Below are 19,984 nucleotides of genomic sequence, written 5' to 3'. Positions count from 1 at the left end.
TAAGGAATGTTTAATAGTATTATGCTCATAAATTAAATTGCTAAGACATAGTTTAATGATCAGAAAAATTGACATCACTTCATTATACATCATCTGCATTCTTTACCATAATAATGTAAATTCTAAAGACAATATGGTTTTGTGTGGAATCAGATTTGGACAAAAATTTGGAATACAAACCTAACTCTTTTTAATGGAAAGTAGGTGTGCTTAGTCCATAATCTGTGAAATTTGAACCGACCACCACTTAGGATTCTCTCAATTGTTAAGCAGAGGTTTAGAAATAATGTAAAAGTAACTAAGTATTGTTACTGGATGGTGAAAATCTCATCAAGATCAAACACAAGATAATGAAAGTCCCCGCCAAACTAGCAAGCAAAGCATTTGAAAGAACAAATGAAAACTTATCAAGGTTAGTTAAAACAGATAAAATAAAAATAACGTGGATAAAATAAAATTAAAGCTAAGATGAAGAGAAGCCTGGACTTAGGAAAAAGACCCCAAAATAATAAAATTGCTCAAAACCAAAAGGAAAGTGGCCAAGAGCAAACCTTTCAAGAACCGAGATGGATTAGGAAAGAAACTACTCTAAAATGGGACAAACACACTTATATCTAAGGAATGTGTAAAGTAAGTGGAATGAGTTAGGACATCATTCATCTGAGATTGATTTACCATCTTTTCCACTTGCCAAAGCAGAAAGGAAGATGTTTTTCCACTATAGAAACTACCATATAGAATATCTAACTCTGAGCCTGAAGTTTAATTGATTTTTTCAGACATTTCAGAGAGGAGTAGCTCCTTGTACCTGGTTTAAAATAACAGCTAAATATTCCTCAGATTAAGAAAGCTTAATGCTATCATTACAGGTCTAAAGGGACCTGTACTTTTTTGTGCATAGTACTTTTTTGAGAAAAGGAAGAACTATCAGGTGTTCATAACTGTATTACTTGTTTTTGGAATAAAGGAAAAAATAGAATTGGCCAAGTTTCACTTAAGGGTTACATAAGGACAATGTAGACAATAAGGAGTGGGTTACAGCTGTGAAAGTATCAAGCTCTAGAGCCCTCGTCGATCTTTGGAACTGGTGAGAATGCTGTGGGGCAACTCTTGGTGAAAAAAACATCATTCTGAGTTGTAAAGTGAAGGGTCAAGCTTACAGCATGTAGATCCATTTCAGCAGCTCTGAATTTGTGGAAGTTACTCAAATGTAATTGAGGACACATTGTAATTCTGGAAGATGTTCATAGTGCGTGTCTGCAGGTGCCTGAATTATCAGACCAGAGTCTGTAGCTCCAAAGATAGAGAGTATTGACACCTTAATGAAGGGATGGGACTACTGTCGGCTAAAAATAATTTATTACTCAGATAAACACCAGCTTCAAAGGCTGTGGGATTTTAGAAGAGCTAGAAGTCAGCCATAGCTCGAGGTAGCCACAAGGTAGTCACAAGGCAATATATAACATTCTAAACCAATGGAAAATTGCCACAAAGTTTATTTTGTTTTTGTAATCTTTACTTAATTCTGCTGCACTCCGTGTACTTTTGTGCAATGGGCTACTATTACACCTACACATCTAGACTTCTATTATAATATGTAAACTCTTAACTTACTCTATAGAGTTATATTGCTACACTATAAAACTCTTCACTATCTTACTCAATACAGTTTCTTACTTACTTAAGGCATATCCTTACTTGCAACTATAGAAACTTAAATCTATAATTTTTCTGCTTAATGTCTGTGTACTTTTATTTTTACATCATTCCAAGCCTCTTCCTAGGCTGCAAATCAAACCCTTCAGTATCTGTGGAATTTTCTGTCTTTTAATTTCCTACACAGATCAGGGTCCAACCACTGGTGATCTCATTCATTCCCAGCTGAAAAAGCTGCTCCAGCATTAAGAGCAGAGGTTCATTTTTCAGTATTCCTTAAAAGTAGATACAGGACATTACATGCTTCACACTTTCTGGTGTTAAGTAGCCCATGACATACTAGTCTCCCCCTGCCTGAAATATTCTGTTAAAATTAGGAAGGCTAAGGGACTAAGATGGACCAAATCTTGGCCAGTGCTGAATCTTACGACAATTGATATTAGATCTAGGCAGATGTGATCACAAATAAGGCTTGGAAAAAACTACAAGTTGTCATCTTATCCATCTCCTATGAAGGTTCCTCTGAGATACCTAATCTGTTATAAATCCTTTAGCAAGCCTTCTTATGTTTACCTTTAACAAACTTGGTTTCCAAAAAAAATTATTTAAATCTTTGTTTTACAGTCCCTATTAACATCTAGACAGGGAAAATGGCTTATTCATGGCTTTTTTCCATCAAATTTTTGTTCAAGGACAGTTCAAAAGTTATTTGACTTGGTTGATTTAGGGTTTTCTCCTCTAAACCTTTTTCCTGTTTTGAAACTCCTCTCTTTAATAATAGATAACAATTTTACTTTTAGACAAGCACATGTTGATTCCAATGTCATATTTGTAGGAAGTGACACATTAAACCTTGGGAAATTATGACTCACAAAAAAGTATCCAAATATATTTCTAGTGTTCTTGTTGGAGGAATGAGAACATGCTGGGATCTGGGCAAGGGCCATGAGGAGCAGCCAGTTTGAGCTCCTACCTGAGAAAGAAGGTGTCAGGCTTTGTTTAATACCTCTGTGATGATATTGTTAAATTCTTATAGTGACATCTGATAAAAAGAGCACAATCTAATGAGGGAAGCTTGACAGTGAATTCCTTAAAGACTAAAGATAAATGCTACTGTAACAATGAGACAAATGAAATTCTAGTAAAAAAGCTTCATTGAATAAGAAAAAATTACCCATGGTGAAAGTAGGACCAGTACCATAGGGGCTTTCTCCTGCTATCTAAAAAGGAATCTTTTGTGGTGAAGTGTCATTACTGCCTGATAGCGCTGAAGAAAAGTAAAATGGGTCAGCAAAAATGTAGAAGATAATAGAGAAAAGAAATGGCAAAAGTTTTCTTAAAATCAAACAGTTCCAGAAAAAAAATTCTTCTGATTTTTTTTTCCTAAATTACTGGATGATGAAAATGCTGTGAATGTAGCAAATTTTATTCTAAGGCAGCATTTGATAAACACATGAGGTCTTTGTGAAATCTTGCAAACTGTATATTCTTCTGAATACAAACGCTGGAGCAGAGCAAAAAGCAACAGAAAAAATGGAAGACTTATGAAACACTTTAACTGCATTTTGTCTTTAGTAAAGAGGAGGATTGCTCATTGAAAGTGTTATGATCAGTTGTTTCTCTTTTATCCAGAAAATTTCTTAATACACACAGCTGTGATTATGTACCAATAAATAGTGGCCTCTTTGAGCATATTTACAAATTCAGTCACACATCATTTTCTCTCGCCATATTATTCCTCCTACAGTCAATCACAGTCTTGCAGGGTGAAGACCTGAGAGTTAAAGTTGGAAACACTTAGAAACAATGACCCTAAATATAAAAATGCTAGGGAATAATGGCAATCATCAGAAAGAGGTTTGAATAAAAAATCTTTGGGCAGGGTTTACTTGCCTAGATATTTGCCTAGAGCCACATAAGACACTCTTGGCTTCAGCAGGGTGCTCCAGAAGGTTGTAGGTTTTCCACAGGTGCTGTGCCATATTTTCTGGCACTGTGTGAATGTCTCAGATACCACAAATCACTGAACTAGTGCTAGACAGGAATGTTTAGGCAGTGGAATTGAGACCTTTAATCTACAGCTAACCTATTAATAAACCTTTTCCTTCTTTGGCACTGTCAATGGTCTTTATTTCTGATATGTTTCAGGAATGCTAGACAGCTTTGTTGTGTCCTGAAAAACATTTCCGTAACTCCTTGATTTTAACTTACACTTGTAGTCATGACATGTAGGAATTTTACTCCTTCTCATCCAACTTGCCACTGTTTCTGCAGTATTTTACCAGTGTTAGGCAGGGTTGGTTTGGCCAATATTTTAAGCTCTGTCCTCATTACGTCATAAAAAGAATATCTTATAAATCTGCCTTATTAGCTAAGTGACATTTCTTGTTAAAGTGAATTTTATTTAACTAATATTACAACATGTTATAAAGCAACATTGTCAGATATCTGTATAAGTATTTATCAGTAAAAGGTGCACATACAAGATTTTAATACATCAATAATTTTATCAAGGAGGAGTTATTACTCGGAGGAGGTTAAACATTGATGCTTACATATACCCTTTATTCAAAGAAAAAACTCATATTTATAGATTTAATATTTTCTTAGATGACATCATAATAAGTACTGAAGTGGAAGCTATAAAAGATTATAGAGAAGACTCTTTGGGTGTGCTAAATTAGACAATGAAAGAGAGAACAGACTTTAAGCTTCCTCCACCTTCCTTTTCTGCCCAAGATCTGTACATTAAAAATAAAATTGAGCATACCACCCAGGCAAAGTGTTTATTGATGAGTAATATGTGAAATTCATGTCAGCAGTTATATTTATAAAATATCTACATTTTGTTTCTTTTCTTCTTCTTCTTAAAAAAGGAGAATTTGATAATTTATTACAGTATTCAAAGTAAATATTGGGACCTTATTATTGGGACCTATAAGGTGGGGAGGAGAGAAAGGCAAGAGGTGTTATGAGATGTGCAGATGTAGACATTATCAATTCTTTAACCACCGGCAACGACTGATAAAATTCATTCCAACATACTGTTTAAATAACATTTTAAACTGTTTCAATCATGTAAGATGCATCCTTGTAGAAAAGCAATAAGTTTAATGTGACCAGGTGATTTTTTTATTGCTCATATATTCCATTCATTTCTTCCCACCTCACTAAGCTGGTTACATTTAACCAGCCATATGCCAGATTCTGACTTTTTTCAAGGTGTAACACTGTGAAAGTGAATTTTAAACCCTCCTAAGAGAAAACAGTAACACAGAAAAACAGGAAGATGCTGTGCCCACTCAAAGCTAACCAGCACATTCAAGATGTGGGGTTTTTTGCAATATTTTCTCATGAAGAGACCTACAGTGATTTGCCAGACAGATTATATTTATTTTTAGCAAATGCCTTTCACTGCACTGAGGAACCAGAGTTCCAATTAACACAAAGAAAAAACCAATAAAGGCTATACTCTCAAGGATCATTGATTTAAAATAAATTAATCCCTATCCCATGAAATACCATTTAGATTAATTTTTTATATTATACCATTGCAAAAATATTTCCATATAAATACATGTTGTAATAGAATAATGCATGAAAGACCAGTGGAAAAAATATGCAAGTTGTTGTAGGTGCTGTACATTAGACAACATTGAGAGTTAGTAATATATGGCTCGGTTAAACACAGAATAAAAATCAGGGAAAAAGTAGACATTAATGACAAGGAAAAGATCTGGGCTTTTTAATTACAATCTAATGTGAGCTGAGGAAAAAAATTGGAGACATGTTGTGAAATCAATGAAACAAGGAAAATTTGAACTGAATAATATGTTTGGGAGCCTTCAGGTAGAAGAAGGAAGAGAGCATGAAAAGAAAAGATTGCTACATGAACCAGTAAATTTAGAGGGAGACCACAGATCTCTGTAGTTAAAGTCAGATCACAGATCTGATTCGGCTGCAAATTTACTCAGAGGGAAAATTGAGCAGGGCAACTGTGGAATTAACCTCAGTTCATATAAGTTGGTGCAAAAATATTGACTCCAATGGATATTAACTACACAATGCTCTTTGAATATAAGGCCTCCAAGGTCTTTCTATATGGTGCAGGTATTTTGTCTGCTGCCATGCTTAGCAATTATACTAATTTTTTTCCTTCCTGTCACTTTTGATTTGTTTTGCAATCTCCCACCTTCCTGCTGACCTCAGCAATTGATATGGTGTAATCTCAAGTGTGGTATTTTGAGACAACTGTAGGTGAAATACTAAAGAAATCTAAAAAATTATCCATTTCTTTTACTTTCTTCAGACTACACTTTATCCTCAGCTTTCCTGATACAAATCCAAAGCAAATGAAAAGGTATGTGGTCAGATTTTGACAGAAGGAGGAAATTAGATTAATAGAGCAATATAAAGTAAAGATTTTGCTTCAGTAACTAGAGGCATGTCAATATGAGAATTTGTGACTACTGAACAACTGAAAGGCAAATTAAATAGTGCACATGGTGCACCATGTGCACCATTTAATGGTTATATGGAGATATAAAAATATATCTGATATATCTGAGAGGTGAAAAAATTATGAAAAATTTAAATTTAGGGTAGGCAGATTGAAAGAGACATTTATTTTAATTTCTTTTAATTGTTTTTCATTAGAAAAGTAACTATAGGTCAATGTTTTATATGAATGCTACCAAATTGTTCCTCTTTGACTGAAACATGAACGATCCATGAACACCAAATGTTATTGTTTTTTATGTAAGCCAAAGATATTATTTTTTTTATTTCTTTAAGTAGTTAGGGAGCTGCTGTCTAAATATGCATTTTAAGCAGGAGAAAGAGTACTATTACCAGTTTTCAAGACATTACAGTTATTCTACTTTTTTTCCTTAGATGCTTCTGCGTTTGTGCTATCTGAGTTTAAGATGGCAAGCAGCTCAAAATACAAATTTCTTAAAACTTTAAAAAATATATTCACTCAATTTTATTAAACGCAGACTTATTGCTGAATGACCTGGAATTTCTTCTTCTTTTCAACTCCATTATTGCCACTGGGATCTTTTTGACTATAATCTAATCAGCATGGCAAATACCAACTCCCATCTCCTCAACATGGCAAAAATTTCCTCACCATTCACCTGTTCCATTTAGAAAGACACCTGGATTCTTTGAAATGGTGATATACATATATGTGGATGATCATAAAATGCTGTCACTTTATCCCCATGACCTTATGATTCAAAACACTAGAGAGCAGTGAAGTAGCTACAAAAATGAACTATCAGCAAAATGTTATTCAAATAGCTTTCCCCAAATTAAATCATTGAAAGGTGATGCAGAAGTAAATATAAGCATGAAAAAAAAAATTAATTTTTTAAACGAATATTATATAAATTATTTATTTAGAGAATAATCTATTCATGAGCTCCAACATGCAGTCAGGATTTAATTGATTGACATGTGTTGATTTTGTTTTAATAATAATTTGGAAATGTAATACAAATGAAAATGTAACCAAAAATATTTTAACATACTCATATGCATAATTCTAAGCCTTATCAATGGAAAGTTAGTTTTTGCTAGTTTATGAGGTCATTTATACAATTTTGGTTATGTCAGGGCTTTTTCAAGGAATCTTGATTTCAGACCATTGCATAGCATATTACCCCACTTTGCCTGATTACATGATTCTATCTGTGTTCTGGATTTTTATTAGCTGGCATCAAACACATTTGGAAAAAAAAGTATGAAAATAAATATGTTTTGTCTCTGAGCCTTGTAATAGAAAAAATAGCTGGAGCCAGCAGCAGCTCCCCTGGATTTTAGGAGAATGGTATTACCCTGCCTTTCTCCGAGAGATTGCTGGTTACCTTCTGTCAGTGAGCAACTGTCTCACTGCAAAGCAGGAGCACGATCTCTTTTGTCTGTGGTCAAGGCAATTATTTCTTAGAAAGTGGAATTTCTTCACAATGACTATGTACAAGAGCAAACGCAGAAACCAAAGATGTAAGTAAATTATAGTTTTTTTAATATTCTTAGAGAGGAGGGAAAATAAATCTCCAGTTTCATAGAAAACCATGTTTTACTTTACCCTGCTTTGCTTGAATTATACCAGGAAAACAGGAACAGTATTCCATGCCAATTATCCCACTGTTTCCTCATATTAGGTGCATGAAAGAGCTTTAAAATGAAGGGGGAAAAAAAAAAGCTCACTTGTTACCATGGAAACCCTCAGAAAGTGATTGCTTGATGGCATCAACAAAGAAACAAAGATTAAATATAAGTTTAGTTCAAAAGAGCAACCTTTATTCAGGGCTTAATTAGTGGCTAGCTGTGACCTTTGATTTGATGAGGCTGACATGCTTTCCCCTGGTGGACTTTTTTGTGTGATTTGCATTAAGAAGCCAGTGATAGCAGAACTTTAAGGGCTGTTATTTTATATTCCTATATCACAACTTTCAGAATTAACTAGTTTGCTAGCAGAGGAAAAGAGAAGCTTGCATGTGTGTCTGCTGTGCCTTTCCAACACTCCAGCCCTGAAAATTCACTGGCTTCTTAAGGCATGACTTTCCAGTCAAGCACCTCTTTGACTTTTTAAATTGCTACGGCATCAGATGGGGGAATTTCAGTATCAATATTGCCTCCTCTGGAAGCTTATGGAACAGGTGACTGAGGCAAGTGAAAATGTGCTGTGGGTCAGGTCATGAGGCATCTGCTGCTCTAAGAAAATCTAGTAAAAGGCTGAGTTACAAATACAGAGCATGTCAGAAGCTGTGAAAAAAAAGGCATTCCTCTAAGAAAAATGCCATATACACACTGTGTTTTTGGGGAGAGGGCAGGAGGGGCAGAATATCGAATTCAAAACCAGATAAGTTTGGACTTCATTTGGGCAGGAGCATTGCTAGGGTTCAGAGGGATATATACAGCTATATCACTGACCTCCGTTTCTGGTCCTTGTAGATTAATCAGTGTAGCTGTCCTTCAGTTTGTCTTGCTCAAAAGAAATGGATGTGTTGAATGTAGAAAGTTTAGCAGGACAGATCTCTGCTAAAATCTCTGCAACAGAAATCAATCATCTGCATCACATTCAACAAAATAAATTATCATAAATTTTCATAGCAGCAATAGAAGAAAATTATTTATATACAGGCAAATTATGATTAATCTAGCTCTTTTTAATGTATTAATTACTGTCACCATTATTATGTAAACCAGGAGCTCTTTCTATAACCAGCTGCATTCTTGCAATCTCTCCTGTCCAAGCCTGGTTATAGTGTACAATAAAAAAAATTTGTGCTGGGGTAGATGAGTTTCAAGGGGGTTTTATTGCAAGGATACAGTAATTCACTAAAATGGCACAGGATGCTCCTAAGAATGCTTTTTTGAAGAGAACCTTGCTTTCACCCCTACTGACCCCAAGGAAAATTTGTGATTTGTCCAGAGGCAAAAAAACCCCAATGAAACATGATCAGAATTCATACTGTAATTATGAGGGTGGGTGTTGCAATGTTTTCTGTTTTAAAACTGTCTTCAATTTTAAGATCCAAATCTAGAAAATATCTCAATATTACATACATATTATATAAATTACATATATAGGCATATATACTATACATATATAGGTACCAGTACTGCATGCATGGATGCTTCATTAATACATTAGCTAAACAGAAACTGAAATAACCCTAACAAACAAACAAAAAAATGAGTAATTTTGATAATGATTCTGTTTATACCATTCAAAGGCTTTTTGAAGGATAGATTTAATCTAAGCAATTTTTATTGTGAAATATAAGGAATTATGGTAGCAGCTGCATTAAACAGTAGGTAGATACCACATTTTCTGTGCATTTCTGGTACCCCTTAATAAAACATAAGAAAAGATGTGAGTATATAACTTCCAATATATGTGGAGTAAACCTTGGGGTCCATACCTCCTCACTGCCTCTCACTACATTTCACTACCACACCTGAACTTGTGGCATAAAATGAAAGTGAACTTTGTGGTTTTTTCCTATTCACTGAAATTATGCTTCTGGATTTCATACACTCCTTAGAGCACAATAACCATTGCTTTCCAACCTCCTTTTTTAATGCTTTAAAAAAGTTATAAATGCATTCTGTACTTAATTCAAAAGCACATCTGATAAGAGAGGAGGATAGAAAATGTAGAGACATGATGGCACTTTTCTAATGCAAAATAGAAGTAATCTCCATATCCAATTTCTGTCTCAGGTACAAAAACTGTTGCTAGAAGAATACATGCAAAAAAAATGTGTTTACCTACCTGTCTATAAGAATGGGATGAAAGTTTCCTATGCATATTTTCAGCTACAACGTAATACATAAATCTTCTCACTTCTAAGTTAATCTTAATGCTTTTCTTTCCTTGTAACTTTGAGTTCAATTGTAGAAAAGTGGCCCTTATAATAAATACTTAGCATATTTTATTTATTCTATAAACATTGTAACTTATGAAGATTAAAATAACTATCACAACTAATTGTAAAACTTGTCTCACTAAATAAACAAAATTCAGATTAAGGCTATTTCTGTATGTAGGTGTACCTACCTACAGACAAATACACAGCTTCCATGCATACATTTATCTGCACAAGCAGATGATGGGATGCTTGATCCTTCAGGATGCTTGATTCAGGATGTTATCTAGGTGATAGGCTGGTTTCTCTTTTCATTGCATGGGCGTAATGGCTGAGTGAGGGAAAACCATCATAGACAGCACAGTCTTGTTACTGGGCACTGTGGTAGAAGAGTTTTCTGAAATAAAATCTTGGGATCTTAGACTGTCCTACTTTGGGGCTGCTGGGGAGGATGGTCAGGAAAAGTATTGCAGTAGGCTGCAGTGCAGGTGTGGGTTTTCTGCATGGAGAGGCAGCCATCCACAGTCCCACCTTCTGGAGATGCCACGCCTCCAGGCTTCCTCTCCCAAACTGAGCAGCAGACATTCCATTTCTCATTTCAATTTTTCTTGCAGCCTTCACAGGAAGGCTATTACAGGAATCAAGGAAGGTTACTATCCCTGAAGAAAATGATGTTGGAAAAAAACTTATTTACCTATAAAGCAACTTTAAGAAACTCTCATTATTCTCATTTATTGGTGGTTTGTGTAGCTTGACAAGATAAATCACCACAACCTTGTGAAGGGTTATGCATGAAAGGATGATCCTTAATATTTCTTTGGTCTAACACCATAAATTTGATTCAGAAGAAATATAAGTGGAGAAAAAGGGAGCAGTGGCGAGTATGGCAGGCAGATGTGTTTTGGGGAAGGTGTGCAGCACAGGAGCAGCGCCTAGGAGGAAATGACAGAGTGCTGCCAGAGAGATGCCAGTGCTGCCAGAGTGCTGAACTGGGGATTAGAAAGGTAAAGGAAGGGTGGAGAATTTAAGGGGAAAAAAAAAAACTTATCTCTTGCTTTCTTCAGCTTCTTGTTTTCAGTGTATCATGGGACCTCTCACACATGTTGGCAATAACAGCCAGAGCACAATGGCAGCAGAGGCAAAGATCAGTTACTTTTGAATATTGGGAACCCTTGATAAAGTCGACAGCTGCCATAAATACAGGCACAGATACTGTCCCTTTCCAGGGTGCTGGAAACTGAATTCCCAAACTTGTCCATTCCAATATGAAGAATCCTATCAACATCAAAGGTCCCTGAAATTGTGCTCCAAATGCATTGATGACTTCTGTCATGTAATGTCTGCAGGCAGGCACTGCCTCATGCATGTTTGTGAAGAATCTTTGTCTTGCTGAAGAAAGAGTTTTGTGTATACTGATAAAGAAGAGAAATTCTGTGAAATTACAGTTTGAAGGAGTATTTTGTCCTATCTGAATTCTTTTGTATATTGCATTGTCCAATATATTTTCTTTCATTGAGAAGGTCCCACTCGCAAATCTTTTTATCACAGATTTACTGTTCTTATCTTCTTTGTCACCCCTTAGAGATGTAATTACCACTTTCAGGCTTAAAGAACTGAGTTAGCATCTGTTGAGTCACATTATATTAAAGTTTGATCAGCCCATGATTACTTCCATCTTCTTTTTGCCTCTTAGGGCAGTAAAGAGGCCTCACTACTGAGGCTGTTGCTGCTCAAAGAAAACAGCAGCCTTTAATACAGTGTGTGCTAGGACGTAAAGTGACTGGAAAACCAAATCTCATTGGGGAAAACAAGTGTAGTTACTGACCCAGATACATATAAGAAAACTCTGCCTCTTTCCTTAAAACATCAGAGACCTAGACAACAAGGGAATATCTCTTCAGCATGGTATTGAGACAGCTTTCTTCATGTAAAGCTATCCTGGAATAGCCCCAGGATATTCCTGCTGCTGCATACCTTTTGAGGAAGTGGAGTTCAACACAATTAAGTGTATCAGCAATAAGGCTGAGCAAGAAGAAACACATGATCTGCAGGAATACAAATATCTTTGAATATTCACATCGGATGGATAAAACCTTTATACAAATAAAAAATACAATTGTGACTCAATAAGTCAGGGGCTTCAGGGTTAGAAAATTTCTTCTTGTAGCTTTGAAGGGAGCTCATGGTGAGCTGAGAGGGTTGGCTTATTTGAAATTATTCATGCTCGTTATTCCCATGTCACTAAGCAGTAAAACTGAAGGTATATGTCCCTGACTGAAGCATGCTGTCTAAATGAGCTGCAATTTTTTCTTTTACACTTTTTCAAGTATCTGTGTAGACCTCTAAAGCAGACTTGGGGTTTTTTTCTGCTTCTAGACAGTACAAATAAATCAAAAATATTGAAAGAAAATTCTTTCATAACGCATCTTTTGAGAGGTTAGTAGTCGGACCAAACTCAACACACACAACTCACATGATGCTTCCAACTGCTTGGCAGGAGTCTGCCTCAGGAAGAAGAGTAGAATTTTTGTCCCTGTAGAGGAAATGCTGAAAGTGTGGAGAAAACCTTTACAAATCAAAAGCTAACAGTCTGCCTTGAAAAGGGGAGAGAAAGGAATAAACAGTGTAGGTACAGATTCAGAACTCACTTTAGAAGAATTGTCTGAGAGCAGAAGTCAGAATAGCAGAAATGCAAGTGGAGAACATAACGAAGAAATTCAGCCAGCCACTTCAGTTTTATGGAGGAGAAATCTGGGGCAGTAAAAAAGCTTAATAATAGCTTGACTTCATTAAAAGATTATGGTTTAAATGCTTGGGGGGGTTCTTTCTTTTGCATAATTTAGTAGAATAGTGGACAATGTACAACAATTCAACAAAAAGGAAAAATCAGAAAGCTAGGGACATCTCATAGAAATGCGTACGCTATTATTAAGAATCATAAAAAGATGATTATTAAAAAGTATGAGCAGATGCGAATAATGTAATTTGGATTATGTGATTTGAAGTGCATTAGGGGAATTAGCGATGAATGTGCCACACCATTGAACATTTATGTTTGAAAGGTCATTTAAAACTAGGAAGGTATCGAAAATATAGGGATACTACTGGTTTTCATGCACAAATGAAATTACAGCCTGCACAAACTGGAACCAAATGCTGCTATGTTCATCTACCACACAATTTCTCATTAGTAAAACAGCACTTACTGTGTGTTTATTTTAGTAAAATTTTAAAATTTTTATGACTGCACTCCAATAAAGACCAGACATCTGGGAAAATCAATAAAAAAAAAAAACTAGAACTGTATTAAAATAAGAATCATTAGGTTGAAGATAACCATAGTCTGAAGTAATCTATATTGAAAGACAATTCTGATTGTTAACTTGAGCAAACAGAAATCTGGTTGTTAGAACCTAAATTTATATTACTGCAGGCTGATTTAATATATAAATTTTCTGAGTGTAATCAGTCATAAAATACTAAAGGAATTTGCAATTTGTCCTCTCCATCATTTACATTTTGAATACAGATTGCTCATCTATTTTCTAAAGTCTCTTTTAAAGAATTACTATAAAACTGATTGCAAAGTACTTACTCAAATTCTAGAGTTTGTATGCAAGTTGAAAAGAGTATTATTGTCATAAAATATCTGAAACCTACAAAACTCTGGAAATCTCGAAAGAACTACAGCCTTCCTCTATAAAGAACTCTATATGCTGCTGTAGCATTGCCACCTACCTGCCTACTCAGAAAAAGGGGAAGAATTCTTGAGAGATTCAGAACACAGAGAGCCTATTCTCCTAAGGGAAAATCTGCTGTTGCTTATTTTCATATAAAGTTCTGAATTTTTTTTTTTAACAAAAGAATTTAATGACTGTGTATTTGTGCAGTAGAAGTACTGATTTTAAGAACAAATCTTTTTTTGCTTTGTTTTCATAACTGATTCCTTTTTTTTTTCATATTGCATAAAATTTACTTTCTCTGTAGGAACAGCATAGGAAAGAATACTTCCATATGACCTCCAGTACAGGTCTTAGCACCAGACAAGTCCTGTGTCTATGCCTCTTTTCATAATCAAAACTATTGACAGGATGAAAATCCCAATCTTTCTGAGAGATTCAACCTTTTTTTCAATAAATGAATGAAAGTTTTAGCATTAAATATGTTTTTCACATTAAATATGAAAAATTAAAAAAACAAAGAACTTTGTATTTCAGTGGCATACCTCCAGCCTTTACCCGTCATAAGACCAAGCACAGTACATCTGGGGACACCCTCAGAAGGAAAAAAACCATAGTTTTAATAAGCATCTTTCAAGTACCTCAAAATATTACCCAAAATCTGATAAATCTTTACAGGTATATTTACTGGTTGTAAAGTATCAGCCAAGACCTAAATGATGCATAAAGTCCATCATTTTTTTAGCAGTTATATCTTTGACATTCTTCAACAGCAAAACGCAGATACATTTCTGGAGGTTAGTTTTGAAATGTTCTCCTTCCTTCCTCTTCTTGCTTCCCCAAAGGGACAGAGATCTCAGACACATTAAAATGACATCACAATGTGAGCACAAAAGACCAATATTTAGCCTCTAGCTCCTATGAAAGCATTCCATGTCTCATTTTTACTTTTGAAAAGTTTATAGTTTTGGTCATAGATTTCTATTTTTCGCCAGCTAATTTCTTTTTTTTTTTTCAATTTTTAGTTCGTTAAACGTTCTGAAAAATAGTCTGCATTGTCAGTAATAACCATAATTATAGCGACAGATTATGGTTATAGATTTTTCTGTCCCTGTCCTTGTCCCTGTAAATAAGATAGCATCTCTTCCACATTGTCCTTTCCAGAAGACAGCAGCTATCTCTAGAATCTACTTAAATTTTCCACAAAATAAAGCTTGCCAAGGGCTACTTTTCACAATAAATAAATAGAGAAATAAGGAATACATATTGTATTTTAGGCCTTCTTTTGACCCTGGTGAGTTAGAAACTGCCTTAGAAAATCATCCCAGTGTAATTCTTCAAATACAACACCCATTGTCCTCCAAATCGCTGGTATTTGTCTCATTAATAGTGTCTGAAGACATTTCTATTGCTGATTATGGTTTGCCTCCAGGTCTATCGTAAAGCTTGAGCTAAGAATGGCATTCTAGCCTTGTTTTACTGCTTGCATTCTGATATTATTTACTTAGGACTCACTGAAGGCTTAGCACAGCTATTTATAACACTTTGATTTTGCCATATTTTTATTGTGTGACCGCAGGGCAACATGTACTATCAGCAGAGAGCTGAAAACTAATCCCAGAAAGTCTCAAAAATCAGAAATCATGTTTATTATTTTGAAAATGATCTTTACGTTTTCATGGAATTATAGAATGGTTTTGGTTGGACAGAACCTTTAAGATCATCTGATTCCAACCCCTCCCTCCCACAGGCAGGGACACTCTCCACTAGATCAGGTTGAGACCCATCCAACCTGGCCTCCAACCATCTTGCTTGAAGGGAAAATGCTCTTGTTAAACATGCAGTCTATAATTAGCAAAAAAACCCCTCAGATACGGAGTGGTAGGGTAAGGGAGGTACTGTCCTGCTTCCCCTCAGTGGCTGAACTAAAAACCAAGAAAATCTCAGTGGCTTGGTACTGGTCACTTGTAAAATAGGATGCCTGATCTGATAAAATAGAAATATATGTTATGATTTCATTTCAGATACTTGATTTGATGAATCTTTCCATTGGGTATAATTCCATATTTTCAATTTAAGATATTTGTTAAGCATTAAGCCTTTTAGAGATGGACTCATGCTGGTATGGATCTAGTTTTAACACACTTTTCCTAACTCAAATACTTTTTTAAATTAATTTTTTTTAATCATGTTTCAATATGTTTGTCTACAAATCACTTTTGTGAGAGTAGAAAATCTGCCAAACTTTTGGCATTGTCCTTATGTCCTTGGTACTCCAAGATCAGCTTTTTAGAAAGAGGCTCCTACAGTACCAGTCCCCAGTAATGTATACATTTATATATATATATATGTATATATATATATATATATGTAAGTCGTCTGGGATGTGCCACACATGCTGCATTGCACTTGGCAGTGATCAGCCAATAGGTTTTCCACAAATAGGAAATGAAACATTTTTCTGAGCTAGGTTCATTAGTGAGTAGCCAGTGCCCTCTCTAGCAGTTTGAGAGCAATCATGCAATGATTTGATTTTTTTTCTATAATCTCAGATAAAAACATTTCTGAGCATCTTTGCAGAAATTATTGTATATGACAGAGATATTTTGAGTTAATATTTAGCAAATCTTGACTATCACACAAAAACTGTTGTTAACACATGTTCAAAATGAGCCTCTTTAGGTTCTTTTTAATGTCTGTCAAAAAGAAAATATTTTGCTGCTATTCACACATATTTTGCTTATACTTATGAAAGAACCCCCCAAAAGTGGAAAATTAAATATTTTTAGTTTTAAAAGTATTAATACATGTGGGTTTATGATGTATGTCCTGTATGTGAGAATAATCTCTTCTGTGATTAATTGAAAACTCTTTTTGTCCAGATTGATATTACTGTAGCAATGCTAGGAACATTTTGAAAGTAAACACAAAGCCTTCTATATTTCCTTTCTATTGGATGTGTTTTTACCAGGATATATTAAGAAATATTAGAAGGACAATATCTCATGAAATGAAGGGTCATTTTCATGGACCTGCCTATAAATACTTCTTGAATTTCCTTACTGCAAATGTTTGTGCAGTCACTGTGAAATCTGATTTCATTCTTCCTCTTCCTAAAAATACATGTGCATGTACATTTACATCTTTTTTTTCACCTTCTCCTGAATATATATGCACATTTTTACATTAACCAAGACTGCTTATTATAATTCAGTTTCAAAATATTAAAAAGCCCAACATAAAATGTGCTACTAGTTATGCTGGAGAACATGTTTACATTTACACTTATAACCTGCTTCCACAGAATGTACTGTATGTATTCAAACAAAAGAGATCTGCTACAGAATTATTTATATTTTGCTAACTGGTCAGTTACTCTCCAGAGATCCTGTTAGCTCCAATAGGTATCCTGAAGCACCTAAAGTACCTAGTAAAAAATTTTGCTTGCTAAAGAAGTTGTAGGTATATAAACAGAAATGCAGAGTTATGCCAGGGGGGTGAGAAAAAACTCCATACATATAATTTGTCCTTATTTTATGAAAAGAAGGTTATACTTGAGAGAATAGTCAGGTTACATGTAAGTGATAGGCATTAAAAGCCATGGCTGTCATGTATCAGAGACCAGAAGAGAGAAATGTTCAGTGAACATTTTCCAACTAACCCCTCTTAAAAGTCCATTCAGCAATTGGGTGTTTAACAGCATATTTTGCCTTTGAGCATCTCCTCCAAGCATTCTTTTTGTTTTATTGATTATGAAAGTTTTGGTCATGCAAGACTGAAATCAATGGCAACCTTCACATTGACTGACATAGCGTTGAATCAAGTCTTTGTTGCCTAGAAAAGAGTGACAATTATGTTGTCCTTCATATTGCAGTCACAGAAAGCAGCCATATAACGTGCCCTAGGAGCCTTTCTTCTGGGATTTAACTCCAATTTGAAAGAATGTCTTACAAGTGAATGTCCTTTTATTCTGTTTCTTCAGCTGCTTTGTTGGAGCATCTGTTGAAATTGCCATTAAAGTGTCCAATCTACAACAATTTCCTGTTGTTTTTGGCTGAGAAAAAAAATTAATACAAACACAAAGCTATTGAGGTTTGGAGTTTTAGAAACATAAATGTTGCACCATCAAAATGTACCTTAGTCTTGCAAGGAATCTCATTTTCCTACCTGTGACTTTTTAAAGTACAGGTCTGCTTTGTGTGTAAACAAACTTCCAGCTTATTATTGTTCATATATGTACATATAAATACACATTGAGCCAGAATTTAAACTAATTTCTGAGGTCATTTCTCCACAGACTCTTGGTTAGCTAAGCACATCATTGTCTCACCCAACTCCATACTCAAGTTGTCCTCTGTGGAGAGCAGAGTGTAGTTATGGAAAAAAAGTGAGGATGTCACTGTAGTTCTGTCAGTCAAGGATTTGGGATCCTGGAAAGAAAGGAAATATGCCTTGTGCTCAAAAGCACACCTGGATCCTTTAATTTAAGCCATGTAACTATCTTGTCATTCACAGCAGCAGAAGACAAGTTTCATTTATACAGTTCGCAGTCAACTTTAATTACAAAAGAGAATTATTTAATTAATATATTATGAGACAACATTTTAGGCAATCCTTGAAAAATTATTTAGTCAGACTTTAGGAAGGGACTCTACACAAGATTGACACTTTTTAACAGGCATGAGTTGTTTTTATCATTAACTGTATCTTCAGAGATCTATCTGCAGCTTTGGTCTCTCTTCTCCCTATAGAGGCAAAAGAAACTGCAAGATAGTTTTGTATGTTCTGTATCAGACAGACATCAGTAAAACTTGTGTATGTATTTTCAGTCTCTCCCTTCTGAAAACCCACCAGCTGAATCGGTTTAAAACACATTTAGTACAGGAAAAAGAAATGTTGGGTTCTTTTTTCAACAATGACATATTTGGCTGTGCTTCAAGCAAAAGCAAATTAAGCAGCCAATTTATAAACCCTGCCATAAGTGGGTTTTTTAAGGGAAGCCACAATGCATTTGGAATATACTCACACTGCTCACTATTATATTAGAAATTTTCTAGACATAAATGACTCAGAAATATTAGGACATTCATGTTATTTAACACTTCATATGCCAGTGCATTAACATGATGCTCTGGGCTCTAGAAAATATGAGATAAGAAAAAAATGGTTTATGATAGAGTTTGTGCCTGCACTGAAGTTCAAAGGATTTAATACCATCCAATCAAGGTGAAAGTTTTAAAAAAGAATATTTAGTGGCCTTTTGATGGAGAGCCCAATGGTACTAGTGATCTTTCCATTTAATGCTGTCATGATAGAGTCAGTGATTGAAAGATTTGACTAACGATGAACTAAAGTTATAGAAACTAGAGAAATTCTTGTAATTTCCTTACTAACTAGCTAAAAATAACACCAACAATAACGATAAAGCTCACTGAAAGGGTCTATAGAGACAAGGTTGTAGGCTATATAAATAAAATATTGTCTGATGTTGTGATCTCTGAGTTTGAATATAAACTCTTAACGGTAAAAGTTCATGGTAGAACAAGATGATTAAAGACTCAGAATCTGAGATCCCTCCCTTTCAATTACATAATTTACAACTTTTCTACACCTCCAGTAAGAATTAAGGCACGTATCTTAAATATGCTTTTATTTTCATCTCTTAATAACAACCTATTTCTATTTATACTAGAAACCAACCATTTGTGACTTGAAAGCAACAATTTGTTATTTATTTCTTCCAAACTATCCTGCATAATTAAATGCCATTTCAACTTTTATGCATTAATTTATATTTCATAATATGTTGCTTGCAATAAACAAGCATATGTAAGGAAAAGGAGAAAATGGAGAAAAAACAAGAAAATGGAGCTCAGTTCCAGGCTGTACTGAAAGCATTGTGCTATTGTGGCCAGAAGTTTGCACTCTGGAGAAGTAACAGCTCCCTTCTTGACTGTAGGAAAAAACAGCATCCTGTTTGTTTTTTCCTTGGAAGAAGATCACATGCTGGAAGCTCTATCAATGCCCTCCCTGAGAGTATTTGAGATTAATTTAATTAATTTCCCCAGTGGAACAGTTTGAAAGCTATATCAGTAATTCTGGTGATATTTGTGATATTTATAAGGCCTGAGAAAGTTGTACTCTGAAGGAATTCATTAATTATGGACCATAACTTCATCAGGTTTTTTTCCTAGTGTGCAATCAAACTTCTATTTGCACGTCCTTAATTTTATGGCATGTTAAGCTGCTACATAGTTTTAAATAATG

The 19,984-nt window shown here is 34.9% G+C and overlaps 1 protein-coding gene across 5 annotated transcripts in view; it reads left to right on the top strand.

Moving 5' to 3' along the window:
- The window catches only part of RALYL (RALY RNA binding protein like), a 373,063-nt gene that overhangs the window by 250,531 nt on the left and 102,548 nt on the right, over positions 1–19,984 (top strand). Inside the window, exon 1 of one of the 5 annotated variants that reach the window (XM_054280103.1) lies at positions 7,521–7,662. The exons of the other annotated variants lie outside the window; for them this stretch is intronic. Within the exon in view, the coding sequence (XP_054136078.1) occupies positions 7,626–7,662 (37 nt within the window). The 5' untranslated portion in view covers positions 7,521–7,625. Of the gene's footprint in view, positions 1–7,520; positions 7,663–19,984 lie in introns of those variants that run through there. 5 annotated transcript variants of the gene reach the window in all.

Source organism: Melozone crissalis, unplaced genomic scaffold (assembly GCF_028551555.1).
Source record: "Melozone crissalis strain CALT ecotype California unplaced genomic scaffold, PUWL_Pcris_2 ptg000002l_1, whole genome shotgun sequence".
Classification (NCBI taxonomy): Eukaryota; Metazoa; Chordata; class Aves; order Passeriformes; family Passerellidae; genus Melozone; species Melozone crissalis.
Note: the sequence above shows the minus strand (reverse complement) of the source record. Positions and strands in the feature narration are given on the sequence as shown.